General features: G+C 41.7%; 1 protein-coding gene across 5 annotated transcripts in view; it reads left to right on the top strand.

The window, feature by feature from the left end:
- METTL25B (methyltransferase like 25B) overlaps window positions 1-15,930 on the top strand; it is a 65,402-nt gene extending 49,472 nt beyond the window's left edge. For 3 of the 5 annotated variants that reach the window (XM_089692095.1, XM_089692097.1, XM_089692096.1), the window contains 2 exons: window positions 3,066-3,250; window positions 15,734-15,930. In XM_089692095.1, coding sequence (XP_089548221.1) covers window positions 3,066-3,250; window positions 15,734-15,867 — 319 coding nt within the window. In that variant the 3' untranslated portion in view covers window positions 15,868-15,930. The other 2 variants (XR_016315266.1, XM_089692098.1) reach the window with 2 other exon arrangements.
- The last annotated feature ends 260 nt before the right edge of the window (window positions 15,931-16,190 follow it).

The raw sequence follows: 16,190 nt of genomic DNA on the forward strand, positions 1-16,190 counted from the left end.
AAGTATCTCTTTATAGTGGAATAGTGTACCACAACTCCAGTGTCTGCCAGATCTTTCTGGAGGGATCGTGCAGTCAAACGTGGGTTTTGAATTGTTTTTCTCACAATCCTGCGAGCTGTTCTGTCTGATATTTTTCTTGGTCTTCCAGATCTTGCTTTAACTTCCACTGTTCCTGATGACTGCCATTTCTTAATTACATTCCGAACAGAGGATATTGACATCTGAAAACGCTTTGCTATCTTCTTACAGCCTTCTCCAGCTGTGTGAGCGTCAACTATTTTCAGTTTCAGTTTTCTAGACAACTGCTTAGAAGAACCCATGGTGCTGATTGTTGGGGCAAGGTCAGATGAGTCTGGGCATTTAAAACCTTTGAGATTGACATCACCTGGTCTTCCCAGATGATGATTGAGAACAATCCATGACACTGGCAGGTCTCAGCTTGGCAAAGGGGACAGTGCATGCTATAAATTCTGCAGGGTGCCCAAACTTTTGCAGACGCCATTTTTTTGTTTTCTGTTATTTTGAAAGTGTAAATGATGGAAATAAAATCTAACTTTTGTTGACATATTATAAGAATGTCTAATCTGTAATTTGATGCCATTTGGAGATTTTTCCATCTTTCCTTGGCTTCTTTATGCACATTAATACAAATTTTTAGCTGGGGTGCCCAAACTTTCGATTCCCACTGTAACAGGAGACAATACAGCAACAATACAGTTCAATACAAGAGGGATAGGAGGGCCTGATCCTTGGAGCTTACAATCTAAAAAAAATTATTTTTTACTATTACAGCTTCCATAGGGGCAACAAGCAATTATTGTTCTTCTCAGGATTGAGTGGCAATGGTAAGAAAAACAGCCAGCCTGGGATGTACATCAGAGTATTGCTGCATAATTTCTAGGATAAGTGTTTAAGACATAAAATCCTGAAAACAGCTCTAATGTTAAGTAGTCCATAGATCATACAACTTTCCTCCCACCACAGATTGCAAGAAAGAGAATGCCCCATATCACAGTCAGTGTTGATGGGGGAATCCCTCCCGCAGTGCTGTTGTGTTCTGGCGGAAGGGAGCCTTCCCAGCAAGCAGAACCCAGTGATCACTGCCGGCAGCTATAGCCATCGGCAATGATTGAAAGAAAAAAAAAACAGGCTAGTTGTACTGAAGAGGATCAATAGATTGACTTCAGTACAACCAGCCTGCCCATAGATACACTATATTGCTAAAAGTATTGGTCCCGCCCTCCAGATCATTGGGTTCAGGTGTTCCAATCCCCTCCATGGTCACAGGTGTATACAATCAAGCCCCTAGGCATGCAGACTGCTTCTACAAACATTGGTGAAAGAATGGGTCGCTCTCAGGAGCTCAGTGACTCCAAGCGTGGTCCCGTGATAGGTGGTCACCTGTGCAATAAGTCCATCCGTGACATTTCCTGGCTACTAAATATTCCACGCTCAACTGTTAGTGGGATTATAACAAAGTGGAAGCAACTGGGAACAACAGCCACTCAGCCACCAAGTGGTAGGCCACGTCACATGACAGGGCGGGGTCAGCGCATGCTGAAGCGCACAGTGCGCAGAAGTCGCCAACTGTCTGCAGAGTCAATAGCTAAAGACCTCCAAACTTGGTGTGGCCTTCAGATGAGCCCAACAACAGTGCGTAGAGAGTTTCATGGAATGGGTTTCCATGGCCGAGCAGCTGCATCCAAGCCTTCCATCACCAAGTGCAATGCAAAGCGTCGGATGCTGTGGTGTAAAGCACGTCGCCACTGGACTCTAGAGCAGTGGAGGCATGTTCTCTGGAGTGACGAATCACGCTTCTCTGTCTGGCAATCCAGTTGGTTTGGCAGTTGCCAGGAGAACGGTACTTGCCTGACTGCATTGTGCCAAGTGTAAAGTTTGGTGCAGGGGGGATTATGGTGTGGGGTTGTTTTTCAGGGGTTGGGCTTGGCCCCCTAGTTCCAGTGAAGGGAACTCTTAAGGTGCCAGCATACCAAGACATTTTGGCCAATTTCATGCTCCCAACTTTGTGGGAAGAGTTTGGGGATGGCCCCATCCTGTTCCAACATGACTGCGCACCAGTGCACAAAGCAAGGTCCATAAAGACATGGAGGAGCCAGTTTGGGGTGGAGGAACTTGACTGTCCTGCACAGAGTCCTGACCTCAACCCCATAGAACACCTTTGGGATGAATTAGAGCGGAGACTGTGAGCCAGGCCTCCTCCCCCGACATCAGTGCCTGACCTGACAAATGTGCTTCTGGAAGAATGGTCCAACCTTCCCATAGACACCCTCCTAAACCTTGTGGACGGCCTTCCCAGAAGAGTTGAAGCTGTTATAGCTGCAAAGGGCGGAGCCAACTCAATATTGAACCCTACGGACTAAGACTGGGGGGCCATTAAAGTACATGTGCGTGGAAAGGCCGGCCCACCAATACTTTTGGCAATATAGTGTGTATGTAGATCAAATCTTGGTCCTTGCTGAACTGAACTAAAGACGCTGTTCCAGAGGCTGGCTGTTGTACATCTGCGAGATCAAAATCTAGCTAGTAGAGTATTGTCTGTTCCAGCACTGAGGGGAGGTGGGGGGAAAGGCAAGCAAGAATTTGAAATAATTCTTTCTTCTTTTTTAGAAAGATGAGACACACATATTCTGTAATCTCCTTAATATTCCTCTTTCCCGTCTCTTTCTATCCCTCTCTCTCCTCTGTCTCTCAACCAATTTCTATCTCTGTTTTTTCCTTCTTCCTTCCTCCTTCTGTTCTTCTCTTTTTTTTCAGACTTGTTTTCTCTCCCCTCCTCTCCCCTCCTCTTCTCTCTTCTCCCTTTGTCAAACTAATTTTTTTCTTTGTCTCCTCTTTCTCTCTATCCCTCTCTTTCTCTCCTCTCCTCTCCTCTTTTTTCTCTTCTCTTTTTCTCTTTCAGAATCATTCTTTCTATCTCATTCTCTCTCCCCATCTCTCTCTCTCTTTCACTCTCCATCATGCTTTCTTGAATCATTTCTTCTCGCATCATACACCCATCATACACCCATCATACACCCATCATATCATATTCATTTCTCTTTTAGGTACGCTATGCAAGGCCTGGAACGTGTCGGGCTGGACCCCAATACCCCCTTGGATGAGGCCTCAGTGGAGCACATGTTGTCTCAACAGCAGAACGTAGTGGTGTTCTTCAGCCTGGCTCTGCTGCTGGCCCCTCTGGTGGAGACCCTCATACTCCTGGATAGGATGATCTTCTTACAGGAGAAAGGTCGGTGTAGTGTTAGGAGCCATCCCCGCATGTGCACGCTTCTTTTATAAAAGCCATCACAGGTTTGGGTAGGTGAGCACACTAAGCAGCTCAGGATTTCAGACATCTATGCCCTTTTTGTATTCTACTGACAGCATTTCTGCAACCAAACCACTATCCAACATGAGGAAATATTCCTCAGTAGGGAAACATGTTCAGTACAACCGCAAGCTGTGTTATTGCTCCCTATCAGTCCTGAATGAGAGCTGGTTGTGGATTCTGACAGCTCAGCAAAGAATTTTCGTAAAATCCTGAACCACTAGGTTACAAAGGGGGTGTTGGTAAGGTAGACACAATGCTTGTCTTCTTCTAGTTGGAATCAGTATATTCCGAGGATTTTGGGGAGTTTTTGAAGGGTGATATTAAATCTGAACTCTTGCCATTCGATATAGTATACACATTACACCCCCCCCCCATGTGAGCAAAACACAATGTTTTTTTAAGGGGAACATGTAAAAGAGTTAATGAAGAACTCCAGGAATGTACAGTTGTGTTCAAAATAATAGCAGTGTGTTGAAAAAAGTGAATAAAGCTGAAAATCCTTCTAATAGCTTTTTTTTCCATCCACACAAATGCATTGGGAACACGACACATTCTATTCCAAATCAAAACATGAAGAAAAATACATCAAATTTGTGTTGTTCCTCTAAAAAAATGGAAGAAAAGTGAATATTAGACGGTTCAAAAAAATCGCAGTGTTTGTATTCTTCTTTACAAACTCAAACATTCACTATATAAACTGAGAAATGTTTGAAGATTTTGCTTTCCTTTGAATGACTTCATGAATATTTGGTTGTAGTCGCACTGTTTCTGAGAACTGCTGTACATCTGTGTTGCATGGAGTCACCCAACTTCTGGCCCCTGTGATCAGGTATTCCAGCCCAGGATGATTGGACCACATTCCACAGTTCTTCTCTATTTCTTGGTTTTGCCTCAGAAACGGCATTTTTGATGTCACCCCACAAGTTTTCTATTGGATTAAGATCCGGAGATTGGGCTGGCCACTCCATAACGTCAATCTTGTTGGTCTGGAACCAAGATGTTGCACGTTTACTGGTGTGTTTGGGGTCGTTGTCTTGTTGGAACACCCATTTCAAGGGCATTTCCTCTTCAGCATAAGGCAGCATGACCTCTTCAAGTATTCTGATGTATTCAAACTGATCCATGATCCCTGGTATGCGATAAATAGGCCCAACACCGTAGTATGAGAAACATCCCCATATCATGATGCTTGCACCACCATGCTTACTGTCTTCACAGTGTACTGTGGCTTGAATTCAGTGTTTGGGGGTCGTCTGACAAACTGTCTCCACCCACTAGACCCAAAAAAAACAATCTTACTGTCATCAGTCCACAAAATGTTGCCCCATTTCTCTTTAGGCCAGTCAATGTGCTCTTTGGCAGATTGTAACCTTTTCAGCACACGTCTTTTTCCCAACAGTGGGACTTTGCGGGGACTTCTTGCAGATAGCTTGGCTTCACATAGGCGTCTTCTAATTGTAACAGTCCTCACAGGGAACGTCACACCTTCTTTCATCTTCCTGGAGCTGATTGTTGGCTGAGTCCGCGCCATTTTGGCTATTCCTCTATCCATTCCAATGGTAGTTTTTCGCTTTCTTCCACGTCTTTCAGGTTTTGGTTGCCATTTTAAAGCATTTGCGATCATTTTAGCTGAGCAGCCGATCATTTTCTGCACTTCTTTATATGTTTTCCCCTCTCCAATCAACTTTTTAATCAAGGTACGCTGTTCTTCTGAACAATGTCTGGAACGACCCATTTTCCTCAGAATTTCAGAGAGAAATGCACTGTAACCAGCATGTCCAACATTTGCTGCCTTCCTTCCTTAAATAAGGGCAATAATTGCCACCTGTTTTTCAAAGAATGAATGACCTCACTAATAGAACTCCACACTGCTATTAAATTGAACATGCCCCTTTCAATGAGTGATTCAATGACACAGAATCAGCAGCATGCATGTCATGACTGTTGGGTCTGTTGGATTTCTATTACTCTACTACACCTGCTAGGAAATTATTTGCCATGTAGAAAAATCATTTCTACCAAAAACAGTGATTGATCCGGTTAGTGATGTCTGACTGCTATTATTTTGAACACAACTGTATGTACTTTTAAACATATGCTGTCATATAAACCCCATATGTAATAATACATTTTGGGTGACAGGTCCTCTTTATGGAGACATTAGACCCCCTAATGCTTCCTCTACATTCCAGTTCAGCGTTTTCCTGGCTGCATTAGCTAGTATCTGAAAACTTGGTCATGGTGCTGGAGGCACACCATAGAGTGTGATTCCAGCAGAAAGATATGCCGCATTGATACAGCAGCATGGGGAATAGCCCACCTCTGTGATGCTGCAGGAATGCGTTATTCTGAAATGTTGTCTTTACATAAAAAGATACTTTAGTTCCAAATAATAATACTTAGGCTAATCCTAATTGCATACACTGCTAATAAACAATCAGGCTCAGTTCACACTGCTGCAACCCCATTGTTGTGTGATTTCCAGTGCAACTTTTGCAGTGCTGGCATCATGTGGCATTAGAGTCCATTGGATTCTAAGTTGAATTAGCCATTAGCTGCCCAGCCTATAGCCGTTTGGCGGCCACAAAAATGCATTAGCTTTCTGGGGTGTACGCCATTTGGCATCCTCCCGCACATGCGCAGTCCGCGCGGTTGCAGAGTCGCGCAGCGGCGCGATCTATCAGCGGCTGTGTACCTTGGACACGGCCGATGACAGATCTGAGTACCGGCCCCTGTTGCCGGTACCATGTGACCAGCAGGTCACATGACAGTTGTATACAGTGGATGGCTTCATTCATGCCATCCATTGTATACTAGTGTCTAGCTGTGAATGGTCACAGCGATCACATGCACATGTCATGTGATTAGCTGTGGCCAAATCACAGCTAAGCACAAAAAAAAAAAAAAACCCTGAATGAATCGATGTCATTCAGGTAAATGCTTGCTTATAGCAAAGCAATTCTTTGCTATAAGCAAATTGTGTAAAAAAAAAAAAAAATACTCATCACTTCCCCAAAGTAGTACAATGTTACTATGGTAACATTGTACTACTTTGATCATAGTAAAATATGAAAAAAAAATCTTTAAAAAAAATATATATATATATATAATTTTTTTTCATACTGTCTCCAGTCAGTGTCCCTGATCACCGCCATGACAGTTATATGATGACGCTGTACTGCACTGGTGACAGTATGTAAAAAAAAAAATAGTGAAAATAATTTTTTTAATTTTTTAATTTTCCGAAAAATTATGACAAAAAAAATACATCTTCAAAAAACTCGCCATGCCTCTTATGAAGTACGTCGGACAGTCTACTTTACAAAAAGGGGTCATTTGGGGGATATCTGTACTGTTCTGACATTTGGGGGATATCTGTACTGTTCTGACATTTGGGGGATATCTGTACTGTTCTGACATTCTTGGACCTCAAGAAATTAGATTGGCTGTCAGTACTTCAGGATTGATCAATATTCAGATCTATACCATAGTTTGTGAACTCTATAACTTTCCTACAAACTAAATAATACATCCTAATTTGGGTTATTTTCACCAAAGACATGTAGCAGAATACATCTCGGCCTAAATTTATGAAGAACAATTATTTATTTGTAAACTTTTATAACAGAAACAAGGAAAAACGTGGTTTTTTTTCAAAATGTTTGGAATTTTTTTATTAATTTAGCAAAAAATAAAAACCCCAGCGGTGATTAAATACCACCAAAAGAAAGCTCTAGTTGTGTGAACAAAATTATAAAATTTTAGTTTGGGTACAATGTTGTATGACCGCGCAATTGTCATTAAAAGTGTGAGAGCGCTGAAACCTGAAAAATGGCCTGGGCAGGAAGGGGTTAAATTGCCCGGTATTGAAATGGTTAAAGTCGCATCAAAGTAGTGCAGGAGCCTTTTTTTAAATCACTGCGACTTCAGCTGTATTGATTGGAATGGGTGCAACTGTCATAAATGTTTTTTGACGTTGTGTCGCAAGTCACATGACAAGTCGCAGCAGTGATAAGCAGAGCTCAGTGTGCAAAAGGACAAACTAAAAAAATGTATCCTCAGCTAATCCGAAATGTGTGGTAGTGTCCAAAAAGCACAAAATCTTCTTGGCAAATTAAAGTCAGGGCACAGACACTCTAAAAAAAGCAGCCGGTATACACGGGACCCTGCGGCATACAAATAGCCACATAAATATAATGAAACCAGTCTATAAGTAAAAAGATACATTTTATTGCATGACATATTTAAAAAGAAGTACAGAACACTCCAACACCTTCCCTAAATGAAAAAGTCTTGACCATGAAACAATATAATGTCCGGACACTCAGGACTAATTATACCCGGATCAAAATAAGACTGTCAATGTGCAACAAACCTCAATTTACTGAATAGTCTGATCCGGGTATAATGCCCCCACATAGCCAGATAATCCACAATCACTAAATATCAGTATAAACCAGGGTGGATAAAAATCAATGATTTTTTTAAAAAAATCGAAAAAATCGGATTTTTTTAATTTAAATCGGATTTTTTTGAATAAAATGCTTTTTGAGGAAAATATATTATCATCCAAAGGTTATTCCATCATGAAATAAAGATTAGTTTTTTAATTATGTAGAATAAGGCTGTATATGTGTAATTTTTTTGGTAAATAAATTCCATGAATCCATTCACAATGTCATGCTCTTCCAGAGGTTTTTGTGAGATTATTGGGCAGTTTCTCTGCCTACAAGATATTATCACAGATGATCGGTTTACTTTTGCAGTTCTCAAAACTGAATTTGGCTCAGCGGAGATCACATGCCTCTTCTTCACAGCAAAAATGTTATAACATGAACAGAGTTAAGAAAAAGACCTTCATCCTAACTTCTACAAACCTATGAATACAGAATCAACCCCTTCAGTGCTAAGGTGCAAGAAGTTCAGTGAATAGAATAGAAACAATATTTTTCTTTTTTTATAAATATTTATTAATTTTTCACTTCATATACAAGTCATTTCAACATCTCTATTAAAACATTTATCAAAAACACACCCTCCCACACTCCACGTTCTCTCTTCTCTCATTTACTCCATATAATTCTGTTGTTCCTGAATCCAATTCTAAACCGACTACCAGGAGCATAATCACTTCATCTATTTCACCATTTCTTTATATTTTCCCCATCCTTTCCATTTTTTATTATAGACCTCGAGCTTGTCCTCATGCATATAATACAATCTTTCTGTCCCAGATATCTGATTTACTCTGCCCTTCCAGTCTTCCTCAGTTGGCACTTCTCTTTTCTTCCAGTACCTGGGTATTAGACTTTTTGCTGCGATTAAGTAGTACCATATCCCTGAACTCTTACAAGCTTTCACTGGGAGTTCTGAGATATGGAGGAGGCATAATTCTGGATCCAATCCTATAATAATTTTAGTAATCTTCCTTATCAAGTGAACTATCCTTCGCCAGAACACCTGTATTTCTGAACACTCCCACCAAATATGATACCACGTGCCCACCTCTCCACAGCCTCTCCAACACATCTGTGAAATTTCTCTATTCATCTTGTGCTCCAGGTAGGGGGTGATGTGCCATCTATTCAAACACTTATAATTTATTTCCACTTCTCTCATACTAATATTTTTGTGAATTAATGTGAACATCTTCTTCTTCTCCTCCTCCTCTATTTTTCTTCCCAAATCTCTTTCCCATTTCACTATGTGCATTAATTTTGTGTCTGTGTCAAGTTCCATTAGTATCTTGTGTATTTTTGCCATTCCGTGTCTACCATTTCCCCGTGACTCCAAAATTCTCTCAAATGGATTCCAGTTTTTTCTAGTTCTTATAGGCTTTGGAAGGCTATCAAAAAAATTCTTCAGTTGGTAATATCTTAGTCTATCCATCTTATTAAAGACTTCACCCTTTCTTTCCTCCATATTCTTGTATGACCCAATTTCCTCTCCTACCATTATATCTCTCAATTGTGCCTCCTGTTTTATAATCCATTTCCCTGCTATACTATCTTTACCTGGGATAAAATATTTTGTGTTCCTAAGTGGTATTAATTGTGAATTAAAAACCCACCCCTTTTGTCTGTGTAATAAATCCCATTCTTTTAAGACATTTAAAGTGTACATACTTGTGCTCTCCTCTAATTCTCTGTATTGTGCAGGCACCCATATACTATTACTCAAACTTATTCCACTCAGTGCTTTCTCAATTTTAACCCAACTTTTCTCCGGATTATGAATCCAGTCGAAGATTCTTGCAATAATCCCCGCTTTGTAATATCTCCTAAAATCTGGTACCCCCAATCCTCCTCTTTCTTTACTTCTAATCAACGTTTCATAACCTATTCTAGGCTTTTTATTCTTCCATATACATTTTATTATCATTTTCCTCAGTTCTTTAAAATATGCCTCTGGGAGTTTGATTGGGATCATTTGAAATTTATATAATACTTTGGGGACAATTACCATCTTTATCAAGTTTATACGACCTATCCATGATGGGTTTCCATTTCCCACTCTTCTTAACTCCTCCTTCATTTCATTTAATAACGTGATATAATTAGCTTTATATAGGTTCTTATTTGAGGCTGATAGTTTTATTCCTAGATATTTTAATTCTTTGTTTCTCCAGAGGAAAGGGAATTCCTCTTGTAGTTTTTCTTTTTCGCTACTTTTGAGATTTATGTTTAAGATTTCGGTCTTTGTTTGGTTAATTTTCAGGTTCGACAGGTCTCCGTACTCCCTCAATGCTTTCATTAAATTTGGTAGTGATGTTCTAGGATTTCCGACATAAAACATCAAATCGTCCGCATAAGCCACTACCTTGTGTTCTCTATCACCTATCTTTATTCCTTTTATGTCTATGTTCTTCCTAATCCTAGACAGTAAGGGCTCCAGTGATAACACATATAGCAATGGAGACAATGGGCATCCCTGTCTTGTGCCATTTGACATCTTAAAATACTCTGATCTTCCTCCATTTACCATTATGGTAGCGGTAGGCCCTCTATATAACTCTCCAATCCAGCCTCTCATTCTATCTCCCATTCTTAACGTTTCCAAATGTCTTGGAAATTCGCTTTAACGAATTTCTCCTTACCGTGAGTACTCGCAGTTGGATGCGCAGAAATCCCCCATAAAGCTGTGCGAATCTCACTTACCACGACTGCAGCTAAACTACACGATTCCTGCCCATCCAAATACTTTGGTTCTGTTGAGATGTGGGAGAATTGGAGCTCTGTTACCCTAGAATGATCAAACGACACTCTTAGGATGGTTGCAATCCACATAAGGGCCGGCTTCAGGCTCAGCTCTCTGTTTTATTAAAAATACACACATGCCCCCCACATGAATAAAGTCAATCCCCTCCCACCGAACAATGCAATGGGGATTGCCTATACACAGGATGTACATTCCAATTGGAGCATAGCCTTTCCTATTATCTATCACTGGTCCTCCCCCATGAGTCTTCTGAGGTCAGCAGACTTCCTCCCCTTCCCCCCTATGAGCCATCTGAGGTCATATTTCCTGTCCTACTAGCTTCTATTGGTATGTAAATTCTCTGCACAAGCATCTCCTAAAAATACCAGTCTGTACCTGGATGGGCCCGATACGATCTTTATTAAAACACATCCATCCGGATACAGTTCAGATTAGTAATGGGTTGTAAGATATGCATAAGCCTACATGTGGAGTTCACACCGCTTGCGCATTGCGTTATGAAGCCCACGTGGTACCATGCTGCTGATATGTGGATACAGGCCCACGGTCTACTGACAGCAGCATTTGCATCGAATGCCGTGGTGGTATACACGCCGGTCTATAAGCGCAGATCTGCCATCTCATCCATTACCAAGCTGAGTACTGTAATACATACATTGTACATGCGCATGGCCCAATTGCAGCCTTCAGAGCTTTAATTAAGCCACACGAGAGACATATGAATAACACGAATATATGACACATTTAAAGTTCGACCAACAATACAAAATTTCCATGACACAAAGTGTCCATCATAAAACCCCAGCTCACTCTGTCAAATGCCTTCTCAGCATCTATTGACATCAGTATCATTGGGGTTTTCCCTTTTTTGCCCTCCTGTATAAGCAACAGTGATCTCAAAGCATTATCTCTACCCTCTCTTCCCGAGACAAACCCCACCTGATCTCCATGTATCCACACCGGCATCAGCTCTTTCAGTCTATTTGCCAGAACCTTTGGATAATATAAACAATATTTTTCTGATTGTTTGGAGTGGAATAGATCTGCACAAGAAGAAAGTGAAACTAAGTGTGAGGGGGAGGGGCTGACAGTCTAAGTTTCTTCAAATATATATATTTTGTTTAGCCAAATTAGTTAACAAACATGGATGTTTAAGCAAATCACATATGCTGGAATGTTATTGTTTCAGTTGAATAAATCTATTTAAATTGTTATTATTAAGGTAATGATTATTTTTCTCCTTCCTAAGTACAACAGAAAAGTTGTCCAAATATGAATGATTAACCTATTAAACTGGGGATAAAAAAACTAATATGAAAAGTTGTTATTCTAAAAATCTTCATCTACTTGTATATTAAAGTTATACCAGCAAGAATTAGTCTTTATGTAGAAAACTAGGATTTACATCAAGCCTTACTGACTAGTGATTTAAATCGTGATTTAAATCAGTTTGATTTAAATCAAATCCACCCTGGTGTAAACCATGTTGGTTAGATGGATATTCCCCTCTGTGGAAGATAAAGATAAACTGCCTAAAATAGGTGCTTTATCAGTTTCCCAAAAGGGATGTAGAGTTGTGTCCAAAGGACTTGCAGATAGCGGGCTCTCATCAAGGCACAGCTTGTCAGCAGATTCCAACAGGAGTCAGCAGGATAATCAAAGTAAATGGACAACACAAATCAGCATGCTGCCAGGGAGAGACTTCCATTCACAGCAAAGTGGAAAGGCAGCAGATGAAGCAGTATTCTAGGCAAGCAGTAAGTCCACATATATATACAGTATCTCCCAGAAGTGAGTCCACCCCTCACGTTTTTGTAAATCTTTTATTCTATCTTTTCATGTGACAACACTGAAGAAATGACACTTTGCTACAATGTGACGTAGTCAGTGTACAGCTCCATGCCCAAGAGGGTTAACCCTTTGAGGACTGTAAGATTTTGGAACGCCAGAAGAATCAATTTTTTTGTTTTTAAAGTTCGTACACTTCAGTTGCTGTAACTAAGCCATTTCATGAAATAATTGGCAAAAAGCTAGATCCATTTGTTGTTTGTTGATAAGAACTAATATTTTGACTCAAACCAAAAAAAAAAGAGTTTTAAGTTCTTAATCAGATGATACACGCAATTAAAAACATGGGACAAATACGTCCCTTGGTCCTCAAAGGGTTAAGGCAGTGCTGGAAAATAATGGCGGCCACACGGAATATTGACACTTTGGGCCCAATTTGGACCTTGTCACTTAGGGGTGGACTCACTTTTGTTGCCAGCGGTTTAGACATCAATGGCTGTGTGTTGAGTTATTTTGAGGGGACAGCAAATTTACATGTTATACAAGCTGTACACTGACTACGTCACATTGTAGCAAAGTGTCATTTCTTCAGTGTTGTCACATGAAAAGATAGAATCAAATATTTACAAAAATGCTGTGTCTATACAGTTGTGCTCAAAAGTTTGCACCCCCTGCAGAAATTGTGAAATTTTGGCATTGATATTGAAAAAATGACTGATCATGCCAAAAAATGCTCTTTTATTGAAGGATGCTGATCATATGAAGCCATTTATTATCAAATAGTTGTTTGGCTCCTTTTTAAATCATAATTATAACAGAAATCACCCAAATGGCCCGGATCAGAAGTTTTCCTCCCCTGGAATGTTTGGCCTTGGTACCATCACATAAGGTGATACACGTGTGTTAAATTGCCAATTAAGGGTTTATTTACTAAAGCTGGAGAGTCCAAAATCAGACTCCCTTCTGCATAAAAACCAATCAGCTTCTAACCTCAGCTTGTTCAGTGAAGCTTTGGCAATGAAACCTGGAAGCTGATTGGTTTCTATGCCGAAGGGAGTCTGATTTTGGACTCTCCAGCTTTAGTAAATAAACCCCTTAGTGTCAGTGTATAAATAATCAATGAGTTTGTTGACTCTCACGTGGAATTACTGACTAGGCTAGATACTGAGCCATGGGGAGCAGAAAAGAACTGTTAAAAGTCAAAATATCTCCGGAAAGAAACTAAAAGGAAACATTGTTACTTTTGGGGAAATAAACTAAAAGGAAACTTTGTTTTAGCTGGGGGGAAAGTGACAGCTGATTCTCTGTGCTATAGTGAAGAGAAAAAAAAATGGTAATTACATTTAAAAACTGGCACTGACCTATAGTGACAGTCACTGTATACATTCCTCTCCAGGGGCGGACTGACCATTTGTAAACTCTGGAACTGCCCGAGGGCCCGGGGTCAGTAGGGGGCCCCAGGAGATGCCCCTGGTACCTTTTTCATAGGCTTTTTTGAGTTTGGGCAAGGACACCGGGGCCCCATGATCCCCTATTGCCCGGGGGCCCCATGAGTTGTCAGTCTGCCCCTGCTCCTCTCCTGCCTTTCTAGGCCTTCCCTCCCCCCTCTTCCCCCACATTTGCAGTACACACAGTCTCCTGTATCTGCACCTGTATCGGCTATATGCCTATAGGGCTATTTTCGGCCGATATGTTGCGTTGGCCGAAATTTCGGTGCATCCCTACCAAAAACGCAACTTTTTGCATGCAAAAAAGTCCCTGACCCTTTCCAAAAAACGCACCAGGTGAAAACGCACAGGTGTGTACATTTCACATAGGAAATCATGTTAAATGGACTGTACTGCGTTTCTGCAAAACGCTGCAGAAAACACTTAGGTGTGAACCTGGGATAAGTCGGCAGAGATCAGCGGTAATGCATCCGGTAAATGCAGAGCTGTGCCAGAAAGCTGCTGTTGGAGAGAGAACAGTCAGGGGGAACACAAGCATCTTAGATTAACCTCTTCACGCCGGCCGAACGCAATTGTGCGGCCTCCCAGCGTCTGGGCCTAGACGCCGAGCGGTCACACATTTGCGTTCTATTAAAAAAAGACATATGTGCTGAGAGTGCGCACCACATGTCCGGCACTCACGGAAAGGTCCCGGTCTCCTCTTTCAATCGGAACCTTTCCCGATCATGTGACCGCCATGACAACACGTCTCAGTGGTCACATGACCCTAAAACCCCACCCCGCCTGTCCTGGCTTCTGAAACTCTTAAAGGGCCGGGAGGCACAGGCGTGAAGGGGTTAAATTTGGCAGCTTCTCGTTTCAGGGCACAGATGCCTCTTTGTCCGTTCCCCAAAATGCGTAGCCACATCCCTCGTTGACGCTCCACAGAAGGCTTGTCAAGGTCCTACCTTTTCCCAGAGGTTACGCTGCTCCATGTGCTGGCATCCATCTTGGGTTTCTGCAAAGCATGGTGGGAGCCTTTTATGCTTTCAGGCCTCTGCGGTCCATCCCCCAGAGGGGCGTGGTCTGCACGTGCTCTTTGCATTCGTGTCCTGTATGATAGTGTTGTTGCAGCTCTTATTCTACTCTCGTGGCTCTCCTGGAAACTGACTCGGCTTTGTCTAAAACTATTCTCAGCCTTATCCCTTTATCTGACCTCCCGTTGCTGAACCCGGCTTGTGACCTGTTATTCTTGTCAACCGTTCTTTACTGTCTGTCCCGCTGTTATCGACCCGGCCTGCCCGACTACGCTATCGTTGTTATCTGGTTCCTACCAGCTATACGCCATTGGCGGCGGCCATTACCGCAGCTGGGGTTTCCTGGGGGGGCCACGACCTGGTCCCTGGCTGCGTCAAGTCCATCCCCACCATCAGGGGCCCTGGTGAAGGGCAGCCTGGGGCTTAGACTCCGCGCCCTGAGGGACTCCGGTCTGTGGGTGGTGGTTGTCGTCAGTCGGTGTGTGACCCTGCCATTAGGCCTGCCTGTCCATTCCACAGCTCCTGCCCTGACAGGGCTTCCCCTTGGACTTTATGACATGCTGACCTTCCTAATAACGCAGTGCATTTTTCTTGTCAGCCCTTGTTTTTAATAGTCTACACTTAGAAGGTGGCGCCCTATTCTGTTTGCAATCTTCAGCAGTAACTGTCACTGAACCTTTATTATCACATACCATTCCCACCCCTAATAATAAGCTCCACCCCCATACTGATCAGTCTGTCAGCGCAATTTTATAAGTTTATGTTTCTGTAACAACTGAAGCATTTCCCGGACAGAAGTTCAATGTTTGATTGTATGTCTTTTCTTGGTTAGTAAAAATATTTTTTTTAGGGATGGTACAGAACCATCAATGTGTTTTGTTTTTGTTTTTTTTGTTGTTTTTTTGTAATAAGACATCTGTGTTTGTTGGCAGGATTTCAGTGCGAGGCGATCCCGCTGTTTCAGCCGCAGTTTTCTCCGAGGAACCTGGTTCTGGTCGCTGCAAAATACATTTCAGATTTAGGCGATCTTCTGGAGGAGATGACAGCGAGCGACTCGGCAACGTAACATCACATCATTTTATTGTTTTAACGTGTTATTTATTACTAAATAAAAGGGGCTGTCCTGAGACCAGCCTTGTGTGTAGAAATTGTTTGAGGCTACCAAATATAACATCCAGATTGTAGCTATAAAACGTGATTTCAGATTTGGAAGTGTCTGGAGAGGAAGTCATATTTCCAGTGAGTTGTCCTGTCCATGAAAATGATCCAACATGTGTGAACCAAAATTTGTTCTGTCCTGTGCACACTATGGTGTGCGGGCAGCACAGTGGCTAAATGGTTAGCACTTCCACCTGGCAGTACTCGGGTCATTGGTTCGTATCCCAACCA

The sequence above is a fragment of the Staurois parvus genome, unplaced genomic scaffold (genome assembly GCF_062004578.1).
Source record: "Staurois parvus isolate SC_StPar_1 unplaced genomic scaffold, SC_StPar_1.0 ptg000575l, whole genome shotgun sequence".
Classification (NCBI taxonomy): domain Eukaryota; kingdom Metazoa; phylum Chordata; class Amphibia; order Anura; family Ranidae; genus Staurois; species Staurois parvus.